Source organism: Rhipicephalus sanguineus, chromosome 1 (assembly GCF_013339695.2).
Source record: "Rhipicephalus sanguineus isolate Rsan-2018 chromosome 1, BIME_Rsan_1.4, whole genome shotgun sequence".
Taxonomy (NCBI): domain Eukaryota; kingdom Metazoa; phylum Arthropoda; class Arachnida; order Ixodida; family Ixodidae; genus Rhipicephalus; species Rhipicephalus sanguineus.
This window is the reverse complement of record NC_051176.1, coordinates 194,122,659-194,150,517: the sequence shown is the minus strand read 5'-3', so window position 1 is coordinate 194,150,517 and position 27,859 is coordinate 194,122,659. Positions and strand designations below refer to the sequence as shown.

Here is a 27,859-nt window from a genome sequence, read left to right as displayed (position 1 = left end):
ATGAAATCAACTTTTATTAGGTCCAGCAGGATGCGAAGAAGTCACGCACCCGGCTTAGTTCCTTGTCAGTGCAGACAAGCTCAGCCTAATTGCCACCTCATGGACCTGCCGAATGGCCATTAGTTGAGAGTCAAACCTGGAACTCGTGAGGGAAATATAATTGTTTCGCAATCTAAACTTGAGTGGGTAACTTGAAGTGGCGGTCAGTACCAGCCTGGTTAATTCGAAAACTTTGGGCACAAATCCACAGAAACGATGGCCCTTAGGAGCCACAAGGCAATGCAAAGTAGCGATACTAATGAGTGACAGGTGAAGCGCACCAGCCTCGCTGCTGCCAGCACAAGAAAAAAAAAAACAGTATCGGGGTCAGCTGAAATATGCGCCTGCGGAAAAGAAGACTTGCTTCACTGCAACGCAGTGGTGAGGCACAGGCAGCATGATGCATGCTTCTCGCAACATCAGCGCGTCATGATTTACCCATTCTTTCTGGGAAAATAAAGAATTAATAAAGGACGGTCTGACGGAATTCGCGATGTATGTGAACCTCTGATTGGTGGTTGCTCCGGCAATTTGTGCGCTTGCACTGCTGGCGGAGTACTTGCCTGCAACGCCTACTTCGAAAACTTCAGTGATCATGTTTTCCACCCAGAACACATCGCAAATTCCGTCACACTGGTCATTATTAAATTCTTTATTTTACAAGAAAGAATGGGCGAATGGTCGCATCATGACGCACTGATGCTGCGAGCAGCAGGTGGCATGCTGACCGCGTGTCACCACTGTGTTGCAGTGAAGCACGTCTTCTTTTCCACAGGTGCACATTTCATTTGACCACGAGACCGTTTTTTTTTTTTCCTTTTTTTTTGCGTTAGCTGCAGCGAGGCCCGCTGTTTCCCCGGTTTGGCGGCAAAATTGGGACCAAGTATTGCTGGAAAACAACCCTTGGAACCGGAAACTACCAGGCACTGCAAACAACCACCTTTGATTACTTTCAGTAATTTAAAGTTGCTTGCATCCCTCTTTTTGTATGTTTGGTCAATTCAAAAACCCGTTTAATTCGAAGATTTTTCACAGTCCCAGTGACTGAATTAACGAGGTTTTACTGTAGAATATTTTCCTTATTCGACGCATATTAGATTAGAAAAATGCGTATTTGAATTTTCTCAAATATTAGGCCACGGCCAAAAATGTAGTCAAAGAGACGAATATTCTGACAAATTCGAATGTTCGAGCAAGCAGTGTACAGTGAACTCCCATTAAGACGAACTCGGTTAAGACGAATTCTCGCTTATACCGAACAACACGGGACCATTTGTTTGGTTTCCCATAGACTCAATGCAAAAAAAATTCGCTTAAGACGAACCGCCCAACTGTACTCTTCTGTAAAAGACGAACTTTCGCGATGATCTGCGAAACGAACACTGCAGTCTTGATGGGGCATTGCAGCGGACACTGCAGCGGATAAAGCCAAAATACCCTCTCACCCCCAGCCTGTGGGTGGGGGAGGTGTGGGCTTTATCAGCAAAGAAAGCAACAAAAAGAGTGGGGGATTTGCAACTTGGACCCCCAAGCCATTGCGTCCTTTTGTATTCCCCCCCCCCCTCGTTCTTCGGCTTCCCAGCTGGAGTATAAAGGAGAACAGAAGAAAACAAGAGGTTGGGGCCCCTCTGCTGTGGTCAGAGGGGCAAACACAAGGGGAGTGGGAAAGAAAAAAAAAGAAAGCCACAACAGGAACAAAAATGGTCTGTGCATTACAATCAAGCGATCGGTCACAGGGGTCAGGTGCATTGTCATCGCCATCACATAATGGCGGCCGAGCACATGTATTTTGTGGTCAATTTGCGTTGGTTCACCTGTACGCGTTCTATCTGTTTCCAGTGAAGTGCAAATTGTGATGAGCCATTTTGATTATGGAAGCGCACGACAAAGGAAGGCTATTTTATTTTGCACAGTGAATATAGCTGCGTCGTGTCTTTTTCGTGGCGAGGCTTGTGACCGTGAGTAGCTCGATGGGATATCTTCAGCTGCACGTCGATCAGGAAAAGTTACTACGGGCCGAAAACGGGCAAATATCCGGACCTCGAAGAAAACCTTGCAGACTTTCTTAAGCAACTCAGCGTATAATGGCTTTGTCAAGGCAAGAGCACGCGACCGAGGCGTATCCAGAAGTGATCTTAGAGCCAGCAAAAGAGGCTCACAGAAGAAAACGAACTGCCAGGACAATAAATTTTACATTATTTGAAGGAAAATTGTGCTTGTCTCTTAATTTTTTTTTCTAATCGTCAACATAGGAGCGTGTTACAGTTTTATCATTAAAATGTGGTAGCAAATATCTTCACAAGCATTTTTATTTTTGAACATGCGAAATCGAGTGCTCGTAAGATTCGTGTATATACTCTGCTTAAAGGTATAGTCTTTATCTAGATGAGCCAAATAAATGCTTTTTCTTGTCTTTTTGCCCCCCATTGTAAGTCTACTCCATTCAGTGTTTTCAAGTAACATATTTGGATGCACTTGGCATGTTAGCATGTCTCTCTTTGGGGGCACTTCTGATAAGCCGAACTCCTGATAAGACGAACAGGTGACCGCGGTCCCTTCGAGTTCGTCTTAACGGGAGTCTACTGTATTCGAATATTCGAGGAAGCAGTGTATTACTAGGCATGGGCAAGTATTTGAGTGCTTGAGATATTCACACGAATATTTCAGTATTTGAGTTTGCTTTGACATGAATATAAGATTTCTGAAATTTCGAACTATTCGAAATGGACGAGTGAATGGATTTTACCTCAAGCAGCCCACCTGAAAAGGTGGCTTCGCTGCAGCGTGGTACCACAATGCCATGAAACCACCCAACGAGGGGAAATGCACACTGCCGTGAAGCCACACTTAAAGACTAAATGTACAGGCTGTTTCACACTCAGGGGAAAACTTGAAGCACGTTGCAATGTGCTCCAAGTTTTCCCCTAAGTGTGAAACAGCCTGTACGTGTTACCTGCATTAAAATTATTAATTTTTTTGAAGTTTAAAAGTGTGTTACAGTATAACCTCATTACAACAGACCTTCACAGTGAGGAGGATTTTGGTCTGTTGTAAAGGGAATGTGTAAAATCTAAGTACTGTCATAACTGGAGAGAACTACAAGTCACAAACGTGGTCTTACACTTAACGGGGGACCAAAAAAAAATGCAATTTTCGGAAAATTACATTTTCAGTTTCTGTAGCCCTTTTTCTATCTGGTTCCAAAATATCTTCACTGAAAACTATGTAGGAGTGCTATAAAAACATTTTACGTCTGCCGACTTGGCAAAAATTGCGCAAATAGCAAAAAAGAAACTGCGATTTTTCAAAATTACTGCTCGGCAAGTTCTCCGTTTCAGCTAGCTCCTCCATTCAGTAAAAAGCGTACAAAAAGGACACGTTTGAAGTTAATTCGAGGCCTCCAATTGGCTGCTTCTGCCGTGATGCTCGCAAAACCCAACTATCTTTTTCTATGCAATGCTACGATCACCTCTAACATTACATTTATCTAATCATAGTCCTGCGCTCTCTGCTGTCATTTCTTCCTGCAGCAGTTCTTGTGTGCGCCACTACATATTGATGCATTCGGCAGTGATGTAGTCACGTCATTCTCTGATCAAAATAATAAATCTATTGATATTAGTGCTCTGACCTATGGTAAAGTTATTCCCAGCCACCAGTCTATGCAACCCACAGAAAAGATTGTTGTTTAACCCCTTAAGTGCCGATTTAATTACAAAAAAGTGTTCCAAAATTGCCAAATTTTTACGACATGAAATGGTTCAGGAACATGTTGAAAACAGAAAAGAACTTGCGAAAATGTTTTACACCTTATAAAAATGCTTTATTCATCATATTTCGCACCGTCATGTAATACCCAGGCCCGTAGCCAGGAAAAGTGACAATTTCTCATGACGAGCTCAGCTCGTCATAAGCCTTTAAGGGGTTAAAAAGTGTTCTAGGGCCTCTTTAAAGGGGTCATGAACCACTCTTTCAAGTAATGATCTAATGACCTCATTATCGGAGTTTACTGCCTCCCAAATCGATTGCCGCAAAAATTTCTCGAATCCGTCAAGAACGAACGGAGTTACGGGGGTTTGGCGCACGCTCTCAGCGCTTTCTCTCTTTTCTTGTCCCGACGAGCGCACTGGAAGCTACACAGGGAGGGATCGCACGGGGGATAGAAGTTACGTCAGCAGGCGTCATGGAACGCGATCACTCTCCCACTGTGATTCGCGTGCGCAAGTGTGGCTACAGTGTAAAGTTAGCAGACTGAGGAGTGCGGCGCTGGCAAGTGGCGGCACCCTATGGCAAGAAGCGCATCTGATCCGAACGCCGCTCTCGATTTATGTCTGCTATCGGCCAATGAGGATACGCGACGTCAACTGACAAGTGCCCCACCCACCGATGAGAGTGAAAACCGGCCTCTGTTTGAAAAGAGGGCGCCTGAGAAAGCAGCAACTTCGCGCTCCGCTTGTAGCCTTTACGCGGCACGCATGACTGCAATATTTGGCTGAGCAGTTCATAGCAGTGTTAGCTTTCCGCAGGATGTTTTTTTTTCAACAAGCCCAAGAGGTGCTTCATGACCACTTTAAGGAAAGTCCACTGTATTACAGTTGTTGCTCTAAGCAGCTCGGAATTATTCTTTTATTGATAATTATTCTTTCAATGATTTCAGAAAGTAAAGCACTGCAAGCTTGCTGAAGGTGTGGATCAGGCTTTTCAGGAGAAGAAGTATTTAGGGGGTGTGGATCCATCTCAAGTGGACTCCTGTTACCCAGCTATCATTCAGTCTGGCGGCAACTACAACCTCAAGTTCAGCGTGGTCAGGTTGGTATAGGGGCATAAATGCTTCACTGAAAGAAATCTGTGCCACTCTCTAGCCTAAAGTGACTTCATGTGCCTGGGAAGGAAGAAGCTTTACATGTGATTGAAGTGGGAGGCTACCCTGGAGGCCCAACTTCTTTATTTTTAAAGATATGCGGATCAAACTTTCAGGGTATGTTGTCAGCCCTAAAATAAAACTTCAGGGTTTCATGAAGCTGTGCTTATTAAATAAGTTCCAGTTACAGCGACATAACTGGGTGGTTCATACATGTTCCTGAGGAAAAGCCTGGAGAAATTCCAAGACTTAGCAGGAAGCTGAAATTTGTTTTGATGGTTTCTTAACAGACGATATCCCAGAGGACAACAAAGACATTTTTTTATGCCGCCAGTACCTAGCGAGTTATGTTCCTTGCACTGAAATCAACCATAGAATAATTGTTACAAAAATAAGAAAAAACCTGAAAAAAGTCAGTTTCGTCACAACGGCGAAGCAATGAATGCGATAGCAACAAACTGGAATGTAACTCGAAGAACGGCAAGCAGCTTGAAACTTCCAGCCCGATGCTCAAGCACAAAGGACACATGAAATGAGCACACACAACGCGAGCGTGAACTGACTGTCCCAGCTCAACACTTAAGCGTGGTGCTCAAACACAAAGAAGGACAGACAAAACAAACGCACAAGTATACACAAGACGAGCGCAAAACTAACATCTGTCACAGTTGTCACTTTGTGTTTGAGCAGTGCACTCCTTTCGCAAACGCGGCCGCTGCAGCAAGCGAAGCGACCTTCGTGCACTCTATGACTTGTGGTGAAACATTGTGGTGAAAGCACAAGACATACAAACCGCCCCCATCATGAGATAAGCGTGCACACACAGGTGAGCAGACCCTGTAGGCCAAAGTACAGCTGGTACAGGTAACAGGCGCATGCACATTGCAATGAGTGTGGCGACAACCCTTAAAGCATGCCCTTCGCGCCATCTCGCTGGTGATCAAGAAAACATGCTGAAGCGCTTCCGAGCTCTGCATACCGCCAGCAGTAAATGGTGTATATATATAGCTTGTCGTTACTGTACTGAAAGACTTACTCTCCGCGGCCGAGTCATCTAACACTGCGCATTGCAGAGCGAAGGGTCGCACATTCGAATCCTCGCTTCGGAAAAACATTTTCTGAATTACTGTTCTTTGTGGCCTTTATATATACAGTAGAACCCCGCTGTTACGTTCCTCACTGCTGCGTTTTCCCGGCTGTTACGTCGTTTTCCGCCGGTCCCGGCATAGCTCCCATAGGATACAATGTATTGGGAACCCCGCTGTTAGGTCGTAACTGTCGGACCGTTCCCGTATGATACGTCGCGAAGTGCGCCCGGAGCCGACCGAGTGACTACCAAAGAGAGCGGCCATGGCGCATTTTCACGCAGCTTGGCCTCGTTTGACCGTAATATTAGCCGCATGAGAGGCGCAAGCAACAGAATCTTTCAATTGATGCAAACAAAAGCATGGCCTTCGAGATTCAAATTGCAAAGATGGCGTCTATGACGTAACTGCTCGCGAAAGCAAGGCCTTCGAGATTGGCATTTACTATTGACAAAAGCATAGCCTCTGAGATTTGCATTGCACAAACATGGCGTGTATGACGTAATTGCTTGCGAAAGCAAGGCCTTCGAGATTGGCATTCACTTCTGCCATCGCGTTGGCGTAGACTCATCATCATCGTTATTTGTCGGAGAACGGGAGGAGTTCGAGCTGGTTGGAGCTCGCATGGTCGTGCGCGCGGTTCGCAGTCGGACTCGCCGCACCGGTCGTGATTGCGTGTGCTTAGTTCTTTCATGCCTACAGCTGTTGGTGTTAAAAAAATCACATACGTTGATTACATTTCTGTGGATAAGGCCGTCCTAAGCTCCGCGTTTCTATCCATCGACTAGATCGCGGCTGAGCGCGCCAATTTTCGTGCTGCTCGTAAGAATTGAAATAAAATTCTGTACCACTAAATATTTTGCCGTTTTTCCTGTTTTTCGGCTCTTACGTTTCCCGTCTCTTACGTTTATTTCCTACGGTCCCTTCAAAAACGTATCAGCGGGGTTCTACTGTATATGAAACATAACGGCGGCGGCAAAAACCAGCCAAGAATGTGTAGGGTGTGTCCAGATAAGATCGAACACGAGGTCCCGGTCACCATTCCCGATTGTGATGAAATTTACTGTAGGTCTAGGCATTACACCCAGAACAATGGTTTCGCAGTTAGTTTTGCGGAAAAAAATTTTGTTCGCCTGAAAAAAAAATATACAACTTTTGGCCGCAAAAAATGCTTTTCCGCTAATTTCCCGATTTCTGAATTTTGAGCGCACCTAGGGAAAAAACGGTGCACTTCTTCGTCACAATATTTATTCCCCTTAAAAAACAAGTGAAATACAATCTTATGAGTCTATTATTTCCCTTGCTTGTTGAAGCACTTTTGAAGAAAAAAATCACAAGCTTGGCAAATCGCACAAAATACCTCTATTTCAAGAATTTATTGCTGCAAGCAAGTTAAAGTGATGATAATGAAAATCGGTATATATTGACTTTGATACTTTCGCTCTCTTTTAAAATAATTTGCGTGGTTTTATCGCGCTCCGTTTTACTCGATTGGGCTGAAACGTAAGTGATTTACCAAAAACGCTGAACTTTGGAAATAATTTTCTCAAAAAGGCCATTTTTAATTTTTTTTAAAATCCCTCTGATTGAAGTCAAGGACGTCATCTACCATTGTGCAGAAAAAAACGTTGCATTATTTTGGTTGCTTACAAGTTATAGTGCGTCAAATGTGACCATGCCAGCCTAGCGGCCGCGTCGTTCGTTATGGGCTGAAACTCGGATATAAGTTGCTAAGAATATTTGTGCGTGACATAATCATAAATAAGCAGCTCCACACCAACAAATGTGCAGCCCGGTGTCATGGTTAAGCAAGCTTTTTCTTGGGATCAGCCGCTTGACACACCCGCAGCAGCGGCCGCTCGATGCTGCGGGCACTCACATTACATGAGTACCGCTTCGACTGTGGATGAGCTCCGCTTGCGCGCCAAACCACGCTCAGGGGACAAACGAGAGAAGGAATGCATCACTGTGAAAGTTCAAGGCCGTTAAGTGCCAACAAATGTCATAATATGCAACGAAAACTTTGCCGGCAATTTCCCAGTGAGCGCCTTCAATACAGCACGGATGCATTTTTTTCCCTGCTGTTATGCCCAAAGCCACATAATATCGTGATAAACGCTCGACTTGTGTTGAATATTCTATCTGCGGACGCCCAACAATACAGTATTGTAAAAGGGCTTCTTTAACGAAGTAATGGACTTCGACACACTTCTTTTCACAGCCGGCTGACACAAGTGTTCTGGCACGAGATGAACAACTTCAGTTTGAGTTGCTCGACCATCGGAAGCACGTATGACAGCTTTCTTTAGATGTCAATGGCTTTCTTTTGTGCCATATCTTGCTCATAGAATGAACCTAATTATATTTAGGCCATCCGAAGAGAGAAAGCAACACATGAGCGCACTTCTGGAGGCGCTCACTGGGAAATCGCCGGCAGAGTTCGTTGCATATTATGACATTTGTTGGCACTTAACGGCCTTTAACTTTCACAGTGATGCATTCCTTCTCTCGTTTGTCCTCTCAGCGTAGTTTGGCGCGCAAGCGGAGCTCATCCGCAGTCGAAGTGGTACTCATGTAATGTGAGTGACCGCAGCATCGAGCGGCCGCTGCTGCGGGTTTGTCAAGCGGCTGATCCCACAACAAAGCTTGCTTAACCATGACACCGGGATCACGGAGCAAGAATTCTTGAGGAGGCGAAACTGCGCTCGCTCGGGCGCCCTAATAAAGTCACGAAATCGGGCACAGCGCTCCCGCGCCCTCTGTCGTGAGAGTCCGCCAGCGGAGAAGGAAAAATGCGCGCGTCCCTCTCACCGCGCTCTCCGACGAAGCTCGTCGGTTCAAGGCCATTTGTCACCGATTCGCCGTTCGCGCCCGAATGGATGTGTTTTAACGCGACAGCGTTAACGAGCCCGTTTCGCAGAAATACCGGTGTCGGCGTTGGTGTCGGCGAGGCTAGCAATTGAGAAGGCGATGCGCACAGGGCCCGATTACGCTATCGCGTTCTACTCTCAAAGGCGAAGCTCAAGCGCACTCCAAGTTTTTGCGGTAAATTAACGAGAAAAATGGCGTCACATACAGGAAAATTACCAGCGTGATATATTTTGTACAACCTGAAATCTATAATTTTTGATAACGTCAACTCAATGAGTTAGGTATAATTTATTTCAACGAATGATGGGACTTACCCTATATGCCATCAATTCAGATTTAGGTTGTTGCGGCGGCCGCATTTAGATGGAGGCGAAATGCTAAAGGCCCGTGTGCTTACATTTAGGTGCACGTTACAAAACCCCAGGTGGTTGAAATTTCACATTGTCTTTTTTTTTTTTTTTTTTGAGAACAGCAGACAAGTACCTGGGACAGCGCGCGGAAAGATTGAGGGCACGGCGTCTCGAAACAACACTGGCCGTTTCGGTTTGTCAAGGAGAACTTCGCCACCAAGTTCTCCATAATAGCGCCGCCTGTCTATGTCACTGTCCGAGACGTGCTTCTCGCAAACGTAGTCACGAGGCGTCAGCTGTCGGTCATTTCTTGGTATGGCGCGAGCCCACGCTTCCAACCTCACAGGGTCTCTAGGAACTTTGAAGGTAATTACCTTCTCCTTGCAGGACGCGTACCCACTGCTGCAGTTCGGCACGACACATTTCCGCCCCGTCCTGAAGTAGCACTGGTCGAAATCTGCAAAGCACTCTCCTTTTTTGCGGCGTGAAAAGCGCGCGCAAACATCGAGGAGTCGGCTCCGCCGGCGCAACGCGCGGAAGCCACTGAGAGCGCTAAAGAGAGAAAAAAAAAAAACAGCAAATCGCCAAGGGAACTTTCCCTGCCAAGGCCACCTACGCATGCGGCAGACGTCGTCTGCTCATGGGCCGCTACTAGCAGTTCGTTTCAAGCGCTGTACGGTCTATAATTCTGGCAATATCGATTAGTAACTCCAGCTAAAGTATCTGTCATATCTACCTATTGATGTTACAGACAGAAATCTTAGAAATTTTATAATGTATGAGGCGCTATCACGATTTTTATGCGTCGCGCCCATAGAAGAGCATGTAAAAGATGGCAACAGGCCGAAAGCGTCATCTGTCGTGCTTCGGCGTAACCGCATTCCGCCGTGACGCTATCGCGCCGCCCTCGCGCGCTGCCGCGGCCGAGAGATTCTCCTCCTCAAATACCTCTTTCTCCGTGACCGGGATACGCATTTGTTGGTGTGGAGCTGCTGATTTGTGATTATGTCACGTACAAGTATTTTTAGCAACTTACATCAGAGTTTCAGCCCATAACAAACGACGCGGCCGCTAGGCTGGCATGGTCATATTTGACGCACTATAACTTGTTAGCAACCAAAATAATGCAACGTTTTTTTCTGCACAATGGTAGATGACGTCCTTGACTTCAATTAGAGGGATTTTAAAAAATATTAAAAATGGCCTTTTTGAGGAAATCATTTTCAAAGGTCGGCGTTTTTGGCAAATCACTTACGTTTCAGCCCAATTATTGAGTAAAACGGAGCGTGATAAAACCAAGCAAATTATTTTAAAAGAGAGCGCAAGTATCAAAGTTAATATGTACCGATTTTCATTATCCTCACTTTAACTTGCTTGCAGCAATAAATTCCTGAAATAGAGGTATTTTGTGCGATTTGCCAAGTTTGTGATTTTTTTCTTCAAATGTGCTTCAACAAGCAAGGGAAATAATACACTCATAAGATTGCATTTCACTTGTTCTTTAAGGGGAATAAATACTGTGACGAAGAGGTGCACCGTTTTTTTCCTTGGTGCGCTCAAAATTCAGAAATCGCGAAATTGGTGGGAAAGCGTTTTTTGCGGCCAAAATTTATATTTTTTTCTCTGGCGAACAAATTTTTTTTTCGCAAAACTGCGAAACCATTGTTCTGGGTGTAATGCCTAGACCTACAGTAAATTTCATCACAATCGGGAATGGTGACCGGGACCTCGTGTTCGATCTTATCTGGAGACACCCTGTATATAATTGCTATCGCAATAAAATACCAAAATTAGCGTGGAAGAGCGCGAGTGTATGACTAGCATGGCTGATAGGTCGTGACACCAATAACATGACATGCTTGTCAGCTACACCATGATAAACAATAACACTTGAATTGGATAGGCAAGTATGAGCCAGGTACATCCGTGTTTGAGCCACATGTAGAAAGAAAGAAAACTCGTGTGGCTCATACCTGCATTCGATATTGGCATATGAGCAAAGAAAGAAATGTGTGGCTAATGTTTGCATTGGATATACAGGTATGAGCCAGGCAAGTGAACCTAGTGCTTGTGGCTAGCGCCACTAAGACAATGAAATGGAACACTAAGGTTGCCTACATTTTTCTTCTCTTCCAAAAAAATTTTACACAGGTTTGAATTTCCTGTTGCCAGTAAAAACCACATTCATTAAAGATTAACTACATATTACAAATTAGTAACACAAGCTCTAAAAAAGGAAGGTTGTTACCCTCTGGCAAAGTCACTCGGGAACAGAATGAAAAATAAACAAATAAAAACAGTGCACAAATCTGAATTAAATTTGAGGGCCTCATTGTCCATAATAGGTGTCACCACTGATTTCCTTTTTTTCTGACTTCTTTTAAAACATTGTTCTCACTATGAAAGATGAACTCGTTATAAAAGAATCATGATCTTTCAATGGAAATAATACAATTAATGTTTTGCTTTGGTGTTTCTTTTCCACAGTGACAAAAATACATTGCACTTCGGAGCCATCACTTGTGCATTGGGGGCTCGCTACAAGTCGTACTGCTCGAACATAGTCCGCACGTTGCTGGTAAATCCCAGCCAAGAGCAGCAGGACCTCTATGACTTCTTATTGCAGCTTGAGGAAGAGGTGGTTCTTGAGAAACTTCGAGATGGAGCTAAGCTGTGCGATGTGTTTGCAGCTGTAATGGCACGCGTGAACAAAGACCACAAAGAACTTGCCGACAAGATGACCAAGAATGTTGGGTAAGTCTCCCATTTCTGTCAAGTTGGTTTGGCTCTCTGGCAGCACACTTTACAGTGGCTCAATGGCTGGGAGACTGCTGTTACATGTGAGGTTCTGGCATAACAAAGTGGGAGCTTGGACGTTTTGCACCAAAGGGCAGTGTGATGTTTCGGAAAAGAATAAATTTTTTTCTGATGGAAAGACCTGCTTGCTGGCTTTGTTGGGTCCAAAAAATTAATCTGTGAGTGTGAGGCCTGCTTGGCTGTCAAAAACTGTTCATTAACCCTTTGTGTGAGGATCAGAGAATTTTTTGTTTTGAAATTTTTGCCATCCACTGAAAGAGTAGAATTTAGTTATTAAAGGAGTACTGTCGCAAAAGATTTACACCTTGGTTCTTCTTTTGCAATAAATAGCTACCAACCCACTTATCACAGCTAGGAACTTTTCGAGCGTACAACAGTAGTTATTTGGAGCAGGGATGGGCGAATAATGGAGGTTCGAAGCTAATAGTGATTTCAGTGATTCCACTCCTGCGCCAACTGCGCCAAAGTGCGCCAAATTGTATTTACTGCGCCATCCTGATAATATGGACGAAATTTGCGCCAAACTGCGCCAAAGTCTCGGGTTTGGGGCCGTCTATCACCGGCAATCGCACCGCCGCCGCGTCAGAACATGTGCAGCTCGATCTTGGGGCTGCCAATAAAGTCGCAATCATGGACCAAGAATTATTCCGCTGAATAAATGGCGCTCGCGCGTGCGTTCCGAGTAATCCACGATGCCATGCACGGTGCCGACGCAGCTTCTGTTCTGCAAGTCGGCTCGACAGCAAAACGCGCTCTCCGCAGAGGCTCGTGACGTCTAGGCCTATCGGTAGCGAGAAAGTGCGACGGCGATTCATCGGCGGACATCGTCTGTTCCAGAAACGCTGCTGATAGCTCGTTTCAAGCGTCGCACGGCACGTAAGGAAAGTAATGTTCAGTAATAACTACATGAGTACCGCTAAAATGTCTGTGACTTCTGTTTCCGGACATCGCGGAATGAAATCTGGGATCGCTCGCAGTAGATATATGGGACATTATCGAATTTTCCTTGCTTCGCGTTTATGGAAGAGCACGCGAACGGTGGAAACGCGTTGACACTTTTCCTCAGATATACTTTATCCATGGATCTTCATCCAGAACAGCTTTTTCGTAATTGCTTATACGAGCACGTCCGAGTTTAATCACTCTGCGGTAAATACCCCCTAAAAGGCCCTGCTCTTTCGAGCTCACGTGCTAGGGTTACAATTCGAATTTTTTGCTTGCTTTTTAAAAATGTCATCTCATTAATAAAAGCATATATCCTGGTCGGAGCAGCCGCAAATGCGCAGCTGTCAGTAGCGGGCCCGTCGCTGACGGTCCACAGTGAAGCGGCTACGCCATGTTACACGTCCGCCCCTCACTTTCGGGGGACAATAGCTAACGGTTAAAAAAATTCAGTTTCGCTTAAGAGCGAAGCAATGAATGCGATACCAAAAAATTGTATTGTGAAACGAAGTAAGACTACCAGCTAACTCTTTTGGATCCGATCTCGCGGAACTCAACAAAACGCTGGTTTAAGGGAATATGGCCCCTCCAGGAACCGAAGCGTTTTCTTGCTCTGAGTTCTCTAAACGCGAAGTAAGCGTTGAGAGCACAGCAAGTTTACGAGCCATCTCCTGATGCCTCGACATAGCGCGCGCGCAAGCGCCTGCGCCCTTCGAACGATGCCCCCCCCCCCTTCGGCTCCCCTGGCATCCCTTCATGCTCCTTACGAAAGATGGGCGGGGCGTTTCCTCTGTTTGATGAGCAATCGACGGCAGGCCCGCACGCGGGAAGATGTTATCTCATGCGCTGTCCGTGCGACGGAGACAGACGGCCGAATAGTTTAATCTCCGCTTCAGCCGCGTTCGTCGCCAGCGCTCGCGAGCTTTTACCCGCGGCTAGAATGCGCGTGGTGATGTTAATAATTTGGACTTTATACGGAAAATTACGGCAACGGCGACGGCAAAAATCCGCCAAGAGTGTCCATATAATTGTTATCGCAAGGGTCAATGTACAGGGCAGATTTTGCCCCCCCCCCCCCCGCTTAGGTGATTGGGGGGGGGCGGCCGCCCCCTCCCCCGCTCCCCCTGTGCGCACGCCTATGCTCCTGAGATGATTTTTTCCATGAGATTTGCAATGAATCGAAATATTTCTAGCTTTCATAAGAGCCCCATAATAATACTAAGGTGATTGAATGTTAATGCAATATGCTTCTGTATTGCACTCCAGGTTGTAAACTTCGCTGCTCCAAAGTGCTCCCAGATGCAAAATTATCTGCTCCAAAGTGCTCCAAGATGAAAATTTTGCTGCTCCAAAGTGCTCCAAAACGGAAATTTTGCTGCTCCAAAAATTGCTCCAAATCAGAAGTCCTCGGTAGCATCACTGTGATTTGGTCAAATAATTTTGAATCGAATAGTATATGTTACATATTAAGAAAAATTAGCATTTTTGTCATGAGCCTACTAACTTGCACAATATTTTTAAGAATTGGAACTAGGCATGTGTGAATGTCACTTTTTTGGTTCAAAGTGAAGTGGAAGCAACTTTGAATGTGTAGCAAGATTTGTATAGCAGTAGGGTGCAAGTCATAACTGGCACAATACGTTACATTTTAACCCTTTGAGGGTCACATTTTTTCACAAAATGCAGTAAAAAAACGTGTAATTTTTTATTGCTGAAATAGTCTTCAGATGATTCTATTTAAAATAAAAATTGTCTAAAATTTTTTTCATGACCTTAAAGTGACAAAAAAAAATCATTTTTGTTGTTCCATACGCATGGTTTCTTCGTAGTAACTTCAAGCAAAATTCTAAAAAAACCCACTTATGATTTTTTATAAATAAAAATTATGCATTGTATTAATTTTAAATATAGCTCACAGACATACAAAAATGAGCGCACCAGAGTACCTTTCCGGTAAAAAATGTTCGTGCTCTAACACTAAAAACTTTTCAGCGTGTGGTAGTCCTTGAAGCACGGCTCCACACAGAGTGATCATCGGAGTCTGAACTTGTCAGAAAATCCAGGTCTGATGAACTGAAATCCAATTAGATTCTGATTCGGCCCTTGGGGAATAGTCTGCATCGGAACAATCGCCGCTCGACTCACTAGTAGCAGAGCAACTGGCGCGCACTTCCATAGCGTAAGCAAACTGGTTGGGTGAGCACACGGAAGAAAACTATGGTTGAGCACCCGTCCAGAAAGCAGAACGTGTGTAAAAGCTATAGTACTCCTTCGTCTTATCGCCAACAAGACGAAGTTAGTTTTTTTGAGTCCCCAAAACAGGAAACGCAACCACGGCAGCGTCGTTTGTGCAATTTAGTGCCGCACGGAAACAGATGTAATCGCGCCCCGGGGATCAATAAACGAGAGAGTCACAAGCGGTCACCCTTTGAGAGATTAGAAACCAGACAGCCATCAGCTTTGCTTTGTGGGTGCGAGAAGCGATAACCACCCGAAGGACGAAACCGAAACCAGCTGCACCGCGGGCGCGCATTCTGATGTGCAAGTGAGAGCTGCTGCGCCGCTTTGCAAAGCAAAAATGGGGGGGGGCTTTATGTGCTCAAATATACATATGTTCATTAATTTTGAATACTTCAAAATTTCGAATGGTTTATACAGTAGAAACTCAGTGATGTGAATCTCACAGAGTGAAAATTTTTGTATCACCCGAAATTTCCTATCGCCAAAAAACTAGCAAAAACCATTTACAAACCACAATATACGCTCAAAACATTTATTGCCATGGAAAGAACTAGTGTATGTCTTTCTGACTTCTGACACACACGAACAGATCAATAAGGGACAGAGCAGCCGGCTACCGCGAACGCACACATCGAGCTTTGCTTTAGGCCAACTGAAAACTAGTTGGGTACAACTTTAGAAGGCAGCGGCATTTTCCCTTCAAAGGCGGATGCACACGAGCCTCCACCAATGGGCGCGCACTTCAGGTGACGCCATAAGCCTGACGGCCAATGACCCCGCCGACGGAGAACTATGTATTTCTTTAGTCGCGGAGGCAATTGGCTGCTGCTCTTCGGTCATCTGGGCGGGGCCTTTCCTGTCTTCTAAAGTTGTGCCCGACTATAAGTGCAGTAGTCCGCTCCACCATAATTGTAAGCGAACGATAGGAATGCCTGAATGCTTCGTGCCTTTTTCTGACTTCATTGCCTTTAATCTACCGATGTGTTAGCCGCATACTTTCAGAGCTACGTAGTCGCTATTGATGATCACGCTGATTGCGACCGCGGTGTCGTGCGCAGCGGCAAATGGCAGTTCCGTTTTCAACCCGTGTGCGCTGGCCATGCATGTGCTTTTACAGCTACGTCGTTGCTATCTATGATCGCGTCTACCGCGGTTTTGTCCGCAAAGGTTGCGGTAGGCAGCATTGCTTTGACTTGGTGAGCGTTGGATGTGCATGTACTTTTGGAGTTTCATCGTCGCCGTGATCGCGTCATTAGCGACCGCGGCGTCGTCCACAGCAGTTGTGGGAAACGATAACCACCGTTTTCTGGCTGTGTGTGTGCTGGCTGCGCATGTCTTTTTGAAACTTCCGGAGCATGCTTCTGTTGACTGTCGCTCAATACAGTTTAGAAGCAAATTCGAATACTCTAATGTTCGTCCGAATATTCGCCCATCCCTGATTTGGAGACGTTTCTGTAGCACTCAGTCACAGTTTAGGTTTGAGAGAGGTGCGATGCAGCAGGGTTATGCATTAACACAGCTGACCACGTGAGCACACAAAACAATGGTGCACTTGCAGCGCACGGCATGGTGTGCGGGTGAGTACTGTGTTGACAACTGTGGGAGAGAGCGCATGGCATTCAGCAGAACATGTGATGTAGGTGGTCGTAGGTTGTTTACATTGGAACCATGTTAGTGTCAGTGTTGCAAGGGGGTCCGTTTCGCTGCAGTTGCACAGCATGCACTTGAAATTTGATTTTAAATATGTTTTAGGCTATATTAGCAGTAAATATTTTGTAGATGATGTGTGTGTGTCCATACAAAGCTATCCCACAAGTTTTCTTGCCTTAAAAGTTTTTTGTCATTGCTCTCGAAGGATCTGCTGAAATCTTGTAGGACGCAGATAGAAGTTGGTGTAACTTGTTTCAGGAACCTTCATTATTGCCACGCATCTATAAGATGCTCTAAAATTCCCGAACGTGCCAGATATGAGAGTCTGTTTTCACTTTTGTAGGCTAGATCCTATATCTGCTGTAAAACCAAATCTGTGCAGTATATGCACTAGCAATGATAAAGATGCACATCTTGCATATAGGCATGAATTTGCCCATCCGTTTTTTTAGGCCTTATGAATAATGTGAATTGATTACAGTAGAACCCCGCTGATACGTTCTTTAATGTGGGACATGGTACCCTGGCACTATATTATTTTTTGGCCAAATTCAGTTGAAAAGCACAGATACACAGTCAAGTGTTGATTTGTCGGACGCCCAATTTTTCAGACATGCTTGAAAATTCGGACGCTTTCGCGGCACCTTGACAAGCCCCATAGAAGTTTATTATAAGAACGACTGAAATTTTAGACGCTGAAACTCGCTGGCGTCTGAACTTCCTGCCCAAATTTCAGGTCCGAAACTGCATGAGAGCCACCACCTCTGCTGCGTCTGTCATCTCGTAGGTTTGACCAGCCACGGTGGTCTAATGGTTATGGCGCTCGTCAACTGACCCGAAGGTCGCGGGATCGTATCCCGGCCGCAGCAGCCGCATTTTCGATGGAGGCGAAAATGCTTGAGGCCCGTGTATTTAGATTTAGGTGCACGTTAAAGGACACCAGGTGGTCAAAATTTCCGGAGTCCTCCACTACGCCGTCTCTCATATTCAAATCGTGGTTTTGGGACGTTAAACCTCAACAATTAAAAAAAAAATCTCGTAGGTTTGAACCAGCACTTTCTGAGTCGATCTGTTTGCGTCCGTAGCAGTGTCCGAAAGTTAGCTTTGCCGCAACGCTTAAATGTTTACCAAAATCCGAAGGGGCCACTATCACGGCGGCACAGTGTGATGATGTCTTTACGGATAAGCACCGGAAATGCACGAAGGCATAATGGCAGCAGGCAGCCAACGCGCCAGTACGATTTACCATATACACTCGACTAAGGGCTGCGCTTGTGTTAGGGCCGCTCCCCCCAACTTGGCAGTCCTTTTGAAGAAGAAAATCTCACCAGCAAACGGCAGCGCCGTCGCGTCTCGCATATGGCGCATTTCGCTGGAGCCACTAGATGACAACAGCTGCCCTGCGGCTTCGTCATGCGGTGTTATCTGTGATCTGTGCCGCCATTCATTTTGACAACTTCCTAGACGCTAGACGCCAGGCATCCCATCATTAGGTATGTATGGTACGATTAAATAGGTTTTGCCATAAGTGGATTGAAAATTGAACAAAAATTTCACACTTCCATGGAAGGGCCACACCCCATGAAAATCGCGGAGAAAAAAAGTGCGGCCCTTACGAAAGTGTATACGGTAATGCCGACAACCCTTTATGATCAGCATCCTTAGCTAACTCTCAGTAGTACATGTGGCCTAGGGCAGTTGTAAGCACACTGAACGGTTTTGATAGGCGACAACTCAAACGCGCCGTGCCACTGTTCATGCACCTCTTTGTGCGAGGCCATTAACTGCGGCACACAGACACGTCGCCTGCATGAACGAAAGCAGCTCGCTATCGCCGTGCCTGTGTGCATTCTGGAACGGAGTGCGCATCACAAAAACTTTCATGACAAACGTATGTGTATGGGACAGCAAGCGCCCCGGTAGTGATGGCACCAGCTTAGTTGGCGATGTGCTGCACACAACTAGGAATGATAGTTTCACGTAGCAGCAAATGCTGTGTGTTGGTGGAGATTTTCGTGTAGTAGCGCATCGCTTGCATGCGCACACGCGTCAGGGAAAGCCAGACGAGTCATCCACTATTCCACCACAGCCTTTGTGTTCTGTGTCATTGTTTCCATATGTGCCATGCGAGAGGGCCGTAATTTATTCTGTGCTTTGCTGGTATTGGCGGCGCTCATCATGAGACTCAAATTTGCAATTGGCAGTTGGTGGCAGGTACCGAAAAGCCAGATAAGTGTACTGGGAGGCATTAAAGCTATTTTGGACGTAACTGTGGCGATTTGACCGCTTGAGCGGAATAAAAAGCATGAATTTGATTTTTTGGACTGTCGGATTTTTCAGACAATTTCATGGTCCATAGGGAGTCCGAAAAATTGGACGTCGACTCTATTTATCTTCTTGAAGTTCGAATACTTCGAATAGTCAAATCTGGTGCAAATCGAATAGCGAACACTATTTTAAAAAGATTCGAAAGTTCGAATATTCGCACACTTCTAAAATAAAGCTGATTTTAAAGCCATGTGACGTCACAGGCGCCATGTTTAAGTAGCAAATACAGATCTTGAGGTGTATACTTTTGCTAATGGGAACTAAGAACATGTCATGGGGGACGTCTACACCCTATTGTGAACCTAATTTCATAGTCAAGCTTGGCTAAGCTGCTTGAAAAGTCAATATGATAGCTTGCCATGACCGCTCGGGCCAGCTCTGAGTGCCAGTTTGCAACGTATCGGTACAGTGCAAGCCACATGTATGTAAGCTACGTTTTGATTGGAAGCGGGCAAACTACATGCTGAGTGAGTGAAACGTAAAAGGGGATGCCAATTTATTGTTTTCTTTTATGTTCAATTTGTAAATTAAATAACTTTTTTCTTTTTTGCATTCATCTCTAGTTATGAGGGACTTCTTGTCAAACAAAGTTCGGTGGGTAAAAGTTGAGTGTAGGGCCCCTTAAAGGGAAGCTGAAGCACTTTTCAAAGAAATGACTTTGGAATGTGTAACCATGGTTTGATTCCTGCTGAATTCGAAAACCAATGTAAGTGTTCACAGAAGTGAACTCAAATAGCATTTCTTGGCAAAAATATAGCGCAGGGCTTGTGCTGCTGAGCGAAAGCGATGACGTCATCTTCGATGTGCGTGTCATCGACGCCATCAGCTCTGTTAAAGCATGGCCTTCGCGATCAGTTCCACCAACGCGCGCAGCCAGAACTAGTCGCGGAGGCCACGGTTAGAGATACGACAGTGCTGCGCGGCTCTGCCAAAACTACCGACTATGACGTAGTTCCGGTTAGTTCGTTTCCACGCCCACACTTTCGGCGTGTTTGCGTGGGTGGAGCAAGACGAACTTCCCTTTCGCGTATTTTAAAGCTCCTGCTGCCACAACAGCGAAAAAAATTACGCCATCGTCGACAATAATGTTTGTCTTCGTTAACAACAAAGTTTTACCAAATTCTAAAACCACTGTTACGAATCATAAAAAATCACTATATCCTTGTGTGTTGGGAAATAACACATACAAACTATTGTGTGTTTTCAGAGAAAGGAATGTTCCTTTAAATATCTATGCCTACCGTTTTTCCTCTTTAATAAGCTGTTAATTCTTGTGTTCTGATATTTCATCTTTAATTTAGAGTAGCTAACTGCATTTTGTTTTCATTAATAGTGTTGCCCTTTTCATTATGGTAATTCTATTCTTTCATTGTTCTTCTCATGCAAAAGGTTTGCAACAGGAATTGAATTTCGTGAGAGCTCCCTGGTGATTCAGTCTAAGACCACGGCAGTTGCTCGAAAAGGTTTGTTGTTTGGTTTTCTTCTCTTAGCAATCCTATGGGAGTTATGTAGGCACTAAACATAAAATTGATCTGACGAAATGGTAATAAAGATTCACGGAGAATAGAATATGTACTCGTTACATTTTATCCAGCAACAGACTCTTGGTTACATTGGACAGTAGCCCTAAGTTTGTTTGTTCACCTCACATTTTAAATGGCATCCACTCCACTCGTAATGGACCCAGCTATAGTGGACTGTCGGCTAGAACAGACTAAGTTTAGGGTGAAATTGTTTGGAATTGTTTGAACTGAGTGTATATAGCGGAGTTATGGGGTGCCGACACCCAATGTGCTTTTTTTTTTCTTACTTCTTTTTACTTAAACAAGAAACTAGTATGTCTGGCAACATTCTTGGCGTTAAATGGTGATAAGGTATACAACCGTCGTAACGGCCGTAGTCTGTGTCTTTGAAACCTACAGTTTGCAGATGACATTGTACTTTTCAGCAAGGATAGCGACAAATTGCAAAATTATAATTAAAGACTTAAACAGAGAAATAGTTAAAGTAGGGCTTCAAATGAATATGCTGATTACAAAGATAATGCTCATTAGCCTGGTGAAAACAGTAATTCAGACTTTGCAGCCAGCCTTCGGGATATGCTCAAGAGTATGTACACCTAGGTAAATTGCTAACTCGGAAGCCTACTGATGAAAAGGAAATTCGATGAAGAATAAGGATGGGCTCGAGCGCATACAGCGGGCATTCCCAAATCAAGTTGGACAAGGCTGTCTCGGTACAGGGTCTATATTGGTGGAACGAATTGTTCTGAAGCCCAGTGAAAGAACGAGAGGCCAGAATCTGTACAAGGGTACGGCGAAGTCAACCAATTTTAATTTAAAGTGGGGTTGGCAAACTTCTAAACACAAAAGCACAGGAAGAATGTCCCTCTGTACTGTGGCCTCCCGTATGTTGGAGAGATGGGGTGTTGTTTTAATGACCGCCTTAGAGCATTACCCACTCAGGACCGGCCGAGGAAGCAATCTGGCATTGCATGTGTCGACCTGCAACAGCTGTAAACCAGAATTTGTACATAGCCCTACTTTGAATAGCTACGAGAGTTGCCTCGCACGTGAGATGTTTGAGGCCCATTAAATTCACCGAAGAGATAATTACGGTAGGTACATCAGCGTCCTATCCATTGAGCTGTCAAATAAGGAGCTTGCCTACCTTGAATAACAGATGGACTCAAAGTAATCTTTTATCGACTAACAACGTGTGCATATGCGTCGGGTATACATTTTCTGTGCATTTTCAAATATATGTTGATACTCTACGGTCATGCTTCTAGCCTTTCTTCTCCAGTCATCGCACAACTCGGCACAAGTTCAGTTGTATGTATTTAAGTTGGCGGTGCTGTATTGCTTTTCTCACACGGTAGCACAATGTGATGCCAGCACAGCATCATATTTGCTTAGTCTGATGTATTACCATAATGTACTTGCAGAGAAATAAAAGCAACTGTATGTTTTGCGTTCGAGTGGGCCATTAAGGTGTTTTGCATTTATGAGGTGGCATTCACTATAATGACATCTTAAATTCTAGGTATGGTCTTCAACATCAACATAGGCTTCTCTGGCCTTCAGTTGAAAGGAAGTGGAGATGAAGGCATCAAGACATATGCACTTTTTATTGGTGACACAGTATTGGTGAATGAAGTGAGTTGGCCAACATTGCTTGTTTTCATTAAACAGTATATGTTAGGGCATGCATATGTTCTAGAGATATGTAGAGAATGGCCTGTTGGTGGTACAGTGGTTACGGTTCTCAGCTGCTGAACTGAAAGTCGTGGGTTCTATCCTGGCCGCGGCAGTCGCATTTCGATCGAAGCGAAATACTAGAGACCTGTGTACTGTGCAATGTTGATGCATGTTAAAGAACACCAGATGGCTGAGATTTCTGGAGTCCTTCACTATGGCGTGTCTCATAATCATATCGTGGTTTTGACACTTAAAACCCCAGATATTATAATGTTTAGGGAGCATTCTTCGTGGTAGAGCCACAAAATAAAGCTTGATGAGAAAGACCTCTTTTGTGGCATGGGCATACAGTACACACTCAAACCTTGATATAACAAACACGGATATACAGTATAGACCAACGTTACTAGAACAAACTCAGTTTCAAAGCTCCGTATCTCCGCCAGCGGAGGAGGGTGGTCCGAACGGCGGTCGCGAGAACTAGCGGCGCTGCAGTTCCGTCTTGCTCCACTATCGGCGCGTCGTCTGCTGCCACGGCATAACGCTGCGGTGCACCGCGCAGTTGCTCGCGGCAACTGCGCGGCAACTTTCTTATTGTATTAGTTAGGTGGATGCTTAGGTGGATATGCATAAGGTCGTCTGTATGCATTGGCCCGCGTGCGTTGTTCATTGATTGGCTAAGAATCGATGTTCGGTCTATATTGCCACGCCCACTTCTTGTTTTATTTTGATGTATTCGGGTTTGACCAGCAAGGACGGTTATCAGCGCCCGACGCTGTCCGCGAAGCAGTGTTCGAGAAGCTTCGCGATCGTAGTTCGTTTTGGTAAGATTGCGCGCTGCACGCGAATGTTCCAGCTTTGTCGAGAGATAACGCCGCCACCAGCGATATCGCTGGAAAGTTCGATAGCGCCTGTATAAAATTCGACGCCCTTGACCGCTTGTCACTTGATCGACGGTCGACGCTCTGTTCGCCGCTTTCAGTGTATTGCTGTAGTTTGACTTTGAGTTTCTCGGCCACAAGTTCGGCCGAATGAAGAGTTTCAACTCGGACCTGCTGACTGCTGCCTTCGTCGACGTCACGACCCTGTGACAATATTTGAGCTGTCTACATTGCGCTTAACTTCCAGGCATAAGAGTTTCTAAGTGAATGAGGGTTTTCAGCGTAATTTTTATAACTACCACCACAATTTTAGCCGCTGCCGTCTTATCTAGACCAAGAACAACCCAACACGTTTGTAAAAGCCTTTATAGTGTACAAAGAAGCGTACTTACTCGAGATACAAAAACGTTCTAGAAAAACAGTACTCGTGTTTCTACAATTTATTGAAAAAATTGTTTTCGAAAAACATTGCCAATGCTCTGCAATGTTTACAAGACACGTTTTCGCGACGGTTAAAGGGATACTGACCCAAAATCGGAAAATTTTACGAGAACTCCGTAAATGAAATCTCAGTGTGCGATTACATCGAATAGATGTCGTCTCTGAGCAATTTTTTCAGCGATAGTTGTATTTTCGGTGTCTCATCTTTCTACGTCGCATCCTTCTACGGTGCCTTACACAATTCGAACAGCTCGGCCGTGATGTGAGCACCGAGCAGTTATTCGCGCGTACTCTGTCACAGTCGTCAGTATTCAACTTCAGTTTTTCAACTTCACCGAGCAGATGTTCCATGCCCGCAGCACTTACACTGTACGACAGCCGTTTGCGTTTCGTGCTGTAGCCGTTCACTACGCAGTTAAACTGCTCGTCAACTACAATTATCTTTTGCACAAGTAAGTCTCCGTTCCCGAAGCAAAGTGTGGGATTGGGCTAGTTGGTATTACATTATTAAACTGCTCAGCGCAAAAGATTTGACACGGTACAGCTAGAAGAGACGAGAACCAGCGCTGGTCCTCGTCTTTTCTATGTGTACCGTGTCAAATTTTTGCGCTGAGCAGCCCGTTCCCGAGCCGGCGAGTGTAAAATATTCCGCACATCTTGTTGGATACCTCGTCGTAAAATCTCTCGAAAATCCACTGCTTTGAAGGCATGGCGACAGCTGACAACTGATCGAATGTCAGTGTGATGCAACTCTCAGTCTCGGTAGCGTATATAGGTAATCGCCTGCCTTTCGTTTTGTTGTTCTATTTCTGGCGGCTCCTCCAAACTGGGCACGGGGCTTTCGCGGGACGCCGTGCGTTTTGGGGAGTATTTGCGCCAAAACCCCGAACATTTTGGCTTTGAAATGTGGGGTGGAAGTGCTGGGAACAAGCGCGGCACGGCACCGGGCGCGAGTTCCCACTTTCCACGTGGGATCAAAACCTCTTGTCTCGCAACGACACGACGATAGTGCTTTACAATGTCGTCACTCTCAAAATGAACGTCACAGACCCTGCATTTCGCAGTAAGCTTTCTATCTTTGCGATGCGAAGCTTGAATGGCGTAGGGTCTTTTGGAGGTCCGAAGAAGTGTCATGAAGCGGAGTCGTCGTTGCGGTAGCCGCTCTTGCAGCCCGGCGCAAAGCAAGTCGGCATACCGCACTGTGAATCTGTTCGCCCTCGTTATGCTTCGTACATCACTTCGTACAAGACGCTAAGCCCGGTCAAGAACAGTCGCAAAAATGACGAGCTAACAAAGCGCAGACGACGCTGTAACCCACGTGCGCTCGTACATCGCCTTCGCCGATCACAACAAGCGCCAGCCGCGGGAGCTAGACGTGACTGCAGCGCCACTAGTTCTCACGACCGCCACGCGGACCGCCTCTCCGGCGGAGCTTTTAAACTGAGTTTGTTCTAGTAACGTTGGTATAGACCGCTTATAACGTAAGTCGCCGGGGTCTCGAATATCTGCACTATAAGCGGTACCGCACTATAACCAAAACAACCTTCTTCAAAGGCTGCACTTGCGCAAAACGCAAAACAAAGCCTCGTGTGTCCGATAATCGACATATGCGATTTGGGGCGCTTACCAAAGACCCTCATTGCCAACGAAATGAACACGGGGGAAGAAAGCAAACAAAACAAAGTGCCATCGCGGAAATTCGCCAACTACGTTTCAGGCCACCTCGAGGTATGCGCGTTACACAGAAACCATGTCGAATCGCGACCGAAATTTCACGTGCTGAGCGCGGTACCGATCATTCGATTTCACGGGCGTGCACGCGATGTCCAAGACATTGCAATCGAATCCGGAACCACCATTCGAGAGTTGCTTGTGCCAACCATGCCCTCGTTTTCATTAACGATACGATTCCCTTCTCTTCAAGTGCAGCCATCGCAAAAAGTTCCGTTGATTCCGCACCAAACCGCGACCACTACCGAAAAGCAACCAACGCTGATTAGGCCTAGCCTGCGGCTCAGCATGTTGTCGCGGGAAGTTTGTCCAAGACAACATGAAGGTCGGACGTCGAAAAGATCGCACTCAAGCACTAACCCAAGAACAGCGCGCATGATACGAAGTTAGTGTTCGCGGCCCGGAGATCAAAGGCGACAAAAGCCCGCCAAGCTCGTTTAAGACCGCGCACTGGCAGAAAAGGCGAAAGCTCGCGTCATGAAGCTGCAAAACTTTTCAATTTGCGGACGAGGTAGCAAACGCAATATCTGTAGCAAGTGTGATGACGACGCTTTTCCCGACAGGAAACTTACTTTAAAACGCACTTGATGAGGACGCGATCGTACGTTCCATGCGGAACGCGCTGCCGGCAAGCGGCCGCGGCAGGCCGCGGAGCCTTGCCGCCGCCGGTGCAAAGGCTACTCCGTCGCCTAGGCAACCACCATTGTTCCCCACTCGGCGAGCCCACACAGCACTGCCGCGGTCTTTTTCCTCCCTCCGCCCCTCGTTCGTTCACTGTGCGTGCCCTCGCCCTTCGTAACGACCTCGTCGCTCCCTCCCCAGCGGCGTACCTCCTTTGAGAACCGCACTCACTACCGCGTTTGTCAGAAATATTTTCCCGCAACCGCATTATAAACGGTATTTCATCTTGGGGGACTGCACAATAAGTGGTATGCGTATACATGCCGTTCTATGGGAGGGTAAAAGGGAGTCGAAAAAGACCGCATTATAACCGGTCCTGCACTCTATGCGGTTACATTATAAGTGGTCTGCACTGTAACGAATTATCGGTTATAACATACAGTAAAAGCTCGTTAATTCGGATTTCACGGGACCGGAAAAAATGTCCGAATTAACCGAATGCCGAATTAACGAATGAACAGGAAAAACAACATTAAAATCAAGTTGGAGAAGCATACGTTGATTTGCTGAAGTATTTTGTAATGGTCGTCTGCGTTTTCGCGCAGATTCCGGCTGACATTACAATTTTTCTTAACTCTTCCAAGTAGCCAACAGCACGCAAACTGTCGGAAGTGTTCAGGCAAACGTCCTCTAATATCAAAAGAGCCTCCGAGACTTCCCGTGAGGTGCGATGAGTTCGCGACATCATTAATAATTTCTTGATCGGGCAGGAGACCAGTCGTGGCGACACAATCATCAATCGCGATGTAGTCCTGAAGGGTCATATCTGAGGGAAGGACAGCATCGAAGGTAGGGCAGCCATCGTCGGTGGACTCGGCTGACACCTCGCCGATGCCATCGTCAGCTACTGCCGCATGCTCGGGCCTCACATGTAAACACGGTCACAACGGGGAAAAAAAGAGAACTCCGCAAGAAGAGACGGTGCCGACACAACACAAGGGAAAATGGTTTCGGAGGCGAGCGAAGAAAGAAGACGCCGACGTTCGGTGACGCTGCGATCGCCCCCACTAGTTGATGACGATGGCGATGTCACTGAGGTTTCGGTTTCGCTCCACTGGTGCCAGCGCTGCCTTACCACACTTTTGTGTAGCGGCAGCCGTCAACATTTGTCCGAATTAAGCGGTGCGGTGTCCAATTCTGACGAATTAACGAAGGTTTGGCCCCATAGATTAACATGCACTTCGGCCGGGACCAATAGAGCCGTCCGAATTATCCGAATTTCCGAATTAACGGGTGTCGAATTAACGAGCTTTTACTGTAGTATGAAAAATAGTCTTGTCATAGATACAGTGTTAACAATATACGTTTATAACGAATTTTCAGATATAAGGATGCTGTTTGCTGTTGCAGATGCGACTTCATTATAATGAGGTTTGAGTATACAGTCGATTCCGGATATATCAAACTCGGATATATCGAATTGTTGGCTATATCGAACAGTTGAAAAATCCCCTTGAATTTTTCATGCAAAATTATAGGGCTGGTGCACACGTATATCGAACTCCAGCACAGTGAAACATCCGATATATCGAACGCTGCGCTGCGCCGAACTCCAAGGAGTGCATTTTTCGTAACAAATGTTGGTCATTTTTCGGCCGCGTTGTGACAAATTCCGATTACTCTTCACACGCAGGTGACAAAAAGAGGGTGTCATTGCATTATGTTGATCTGGTTGGTTGCGCCGCGCTTGTGAGTGCACCGGCTTGTTTTATGCGCGATCTGTAGGTTGTAACGCGCGGGC

At 45.7% G+C, this 27,859-nt stretch overlaps 1 protein-coding gene across 1 annotated transcript in view; it reads left to right on the top strand.

Annotated features, from left to right (window-relative positions):
- The window catches only part of LOC119404816 (FACT complex subunit SPT16), a 135,027-nt gene that overhangs the window by 22,459 nt on the left and 84,709 nt on the right, over positions 1-27,859 (top strand). The window contains exons 7-10 of the mRNA XM_037671491.2: positions 4,697-4,848; positions 11,694-11,960; positions 20,574-20,647; positions 22,230-22,342. Coding sequence (XP_037527419.1) covers positions 4,697-4,848; positions 11,694-11,960; positions 20,574-20,647; positions 22,230-22,342 — 606 coding nt within the window. The remainder of the gene's footprint in view (positions 1-4,696; positions 4,849-11,693; positions 11,961-20,573; positions 20,648-22,229; positions 22,343-27,859) is intronic.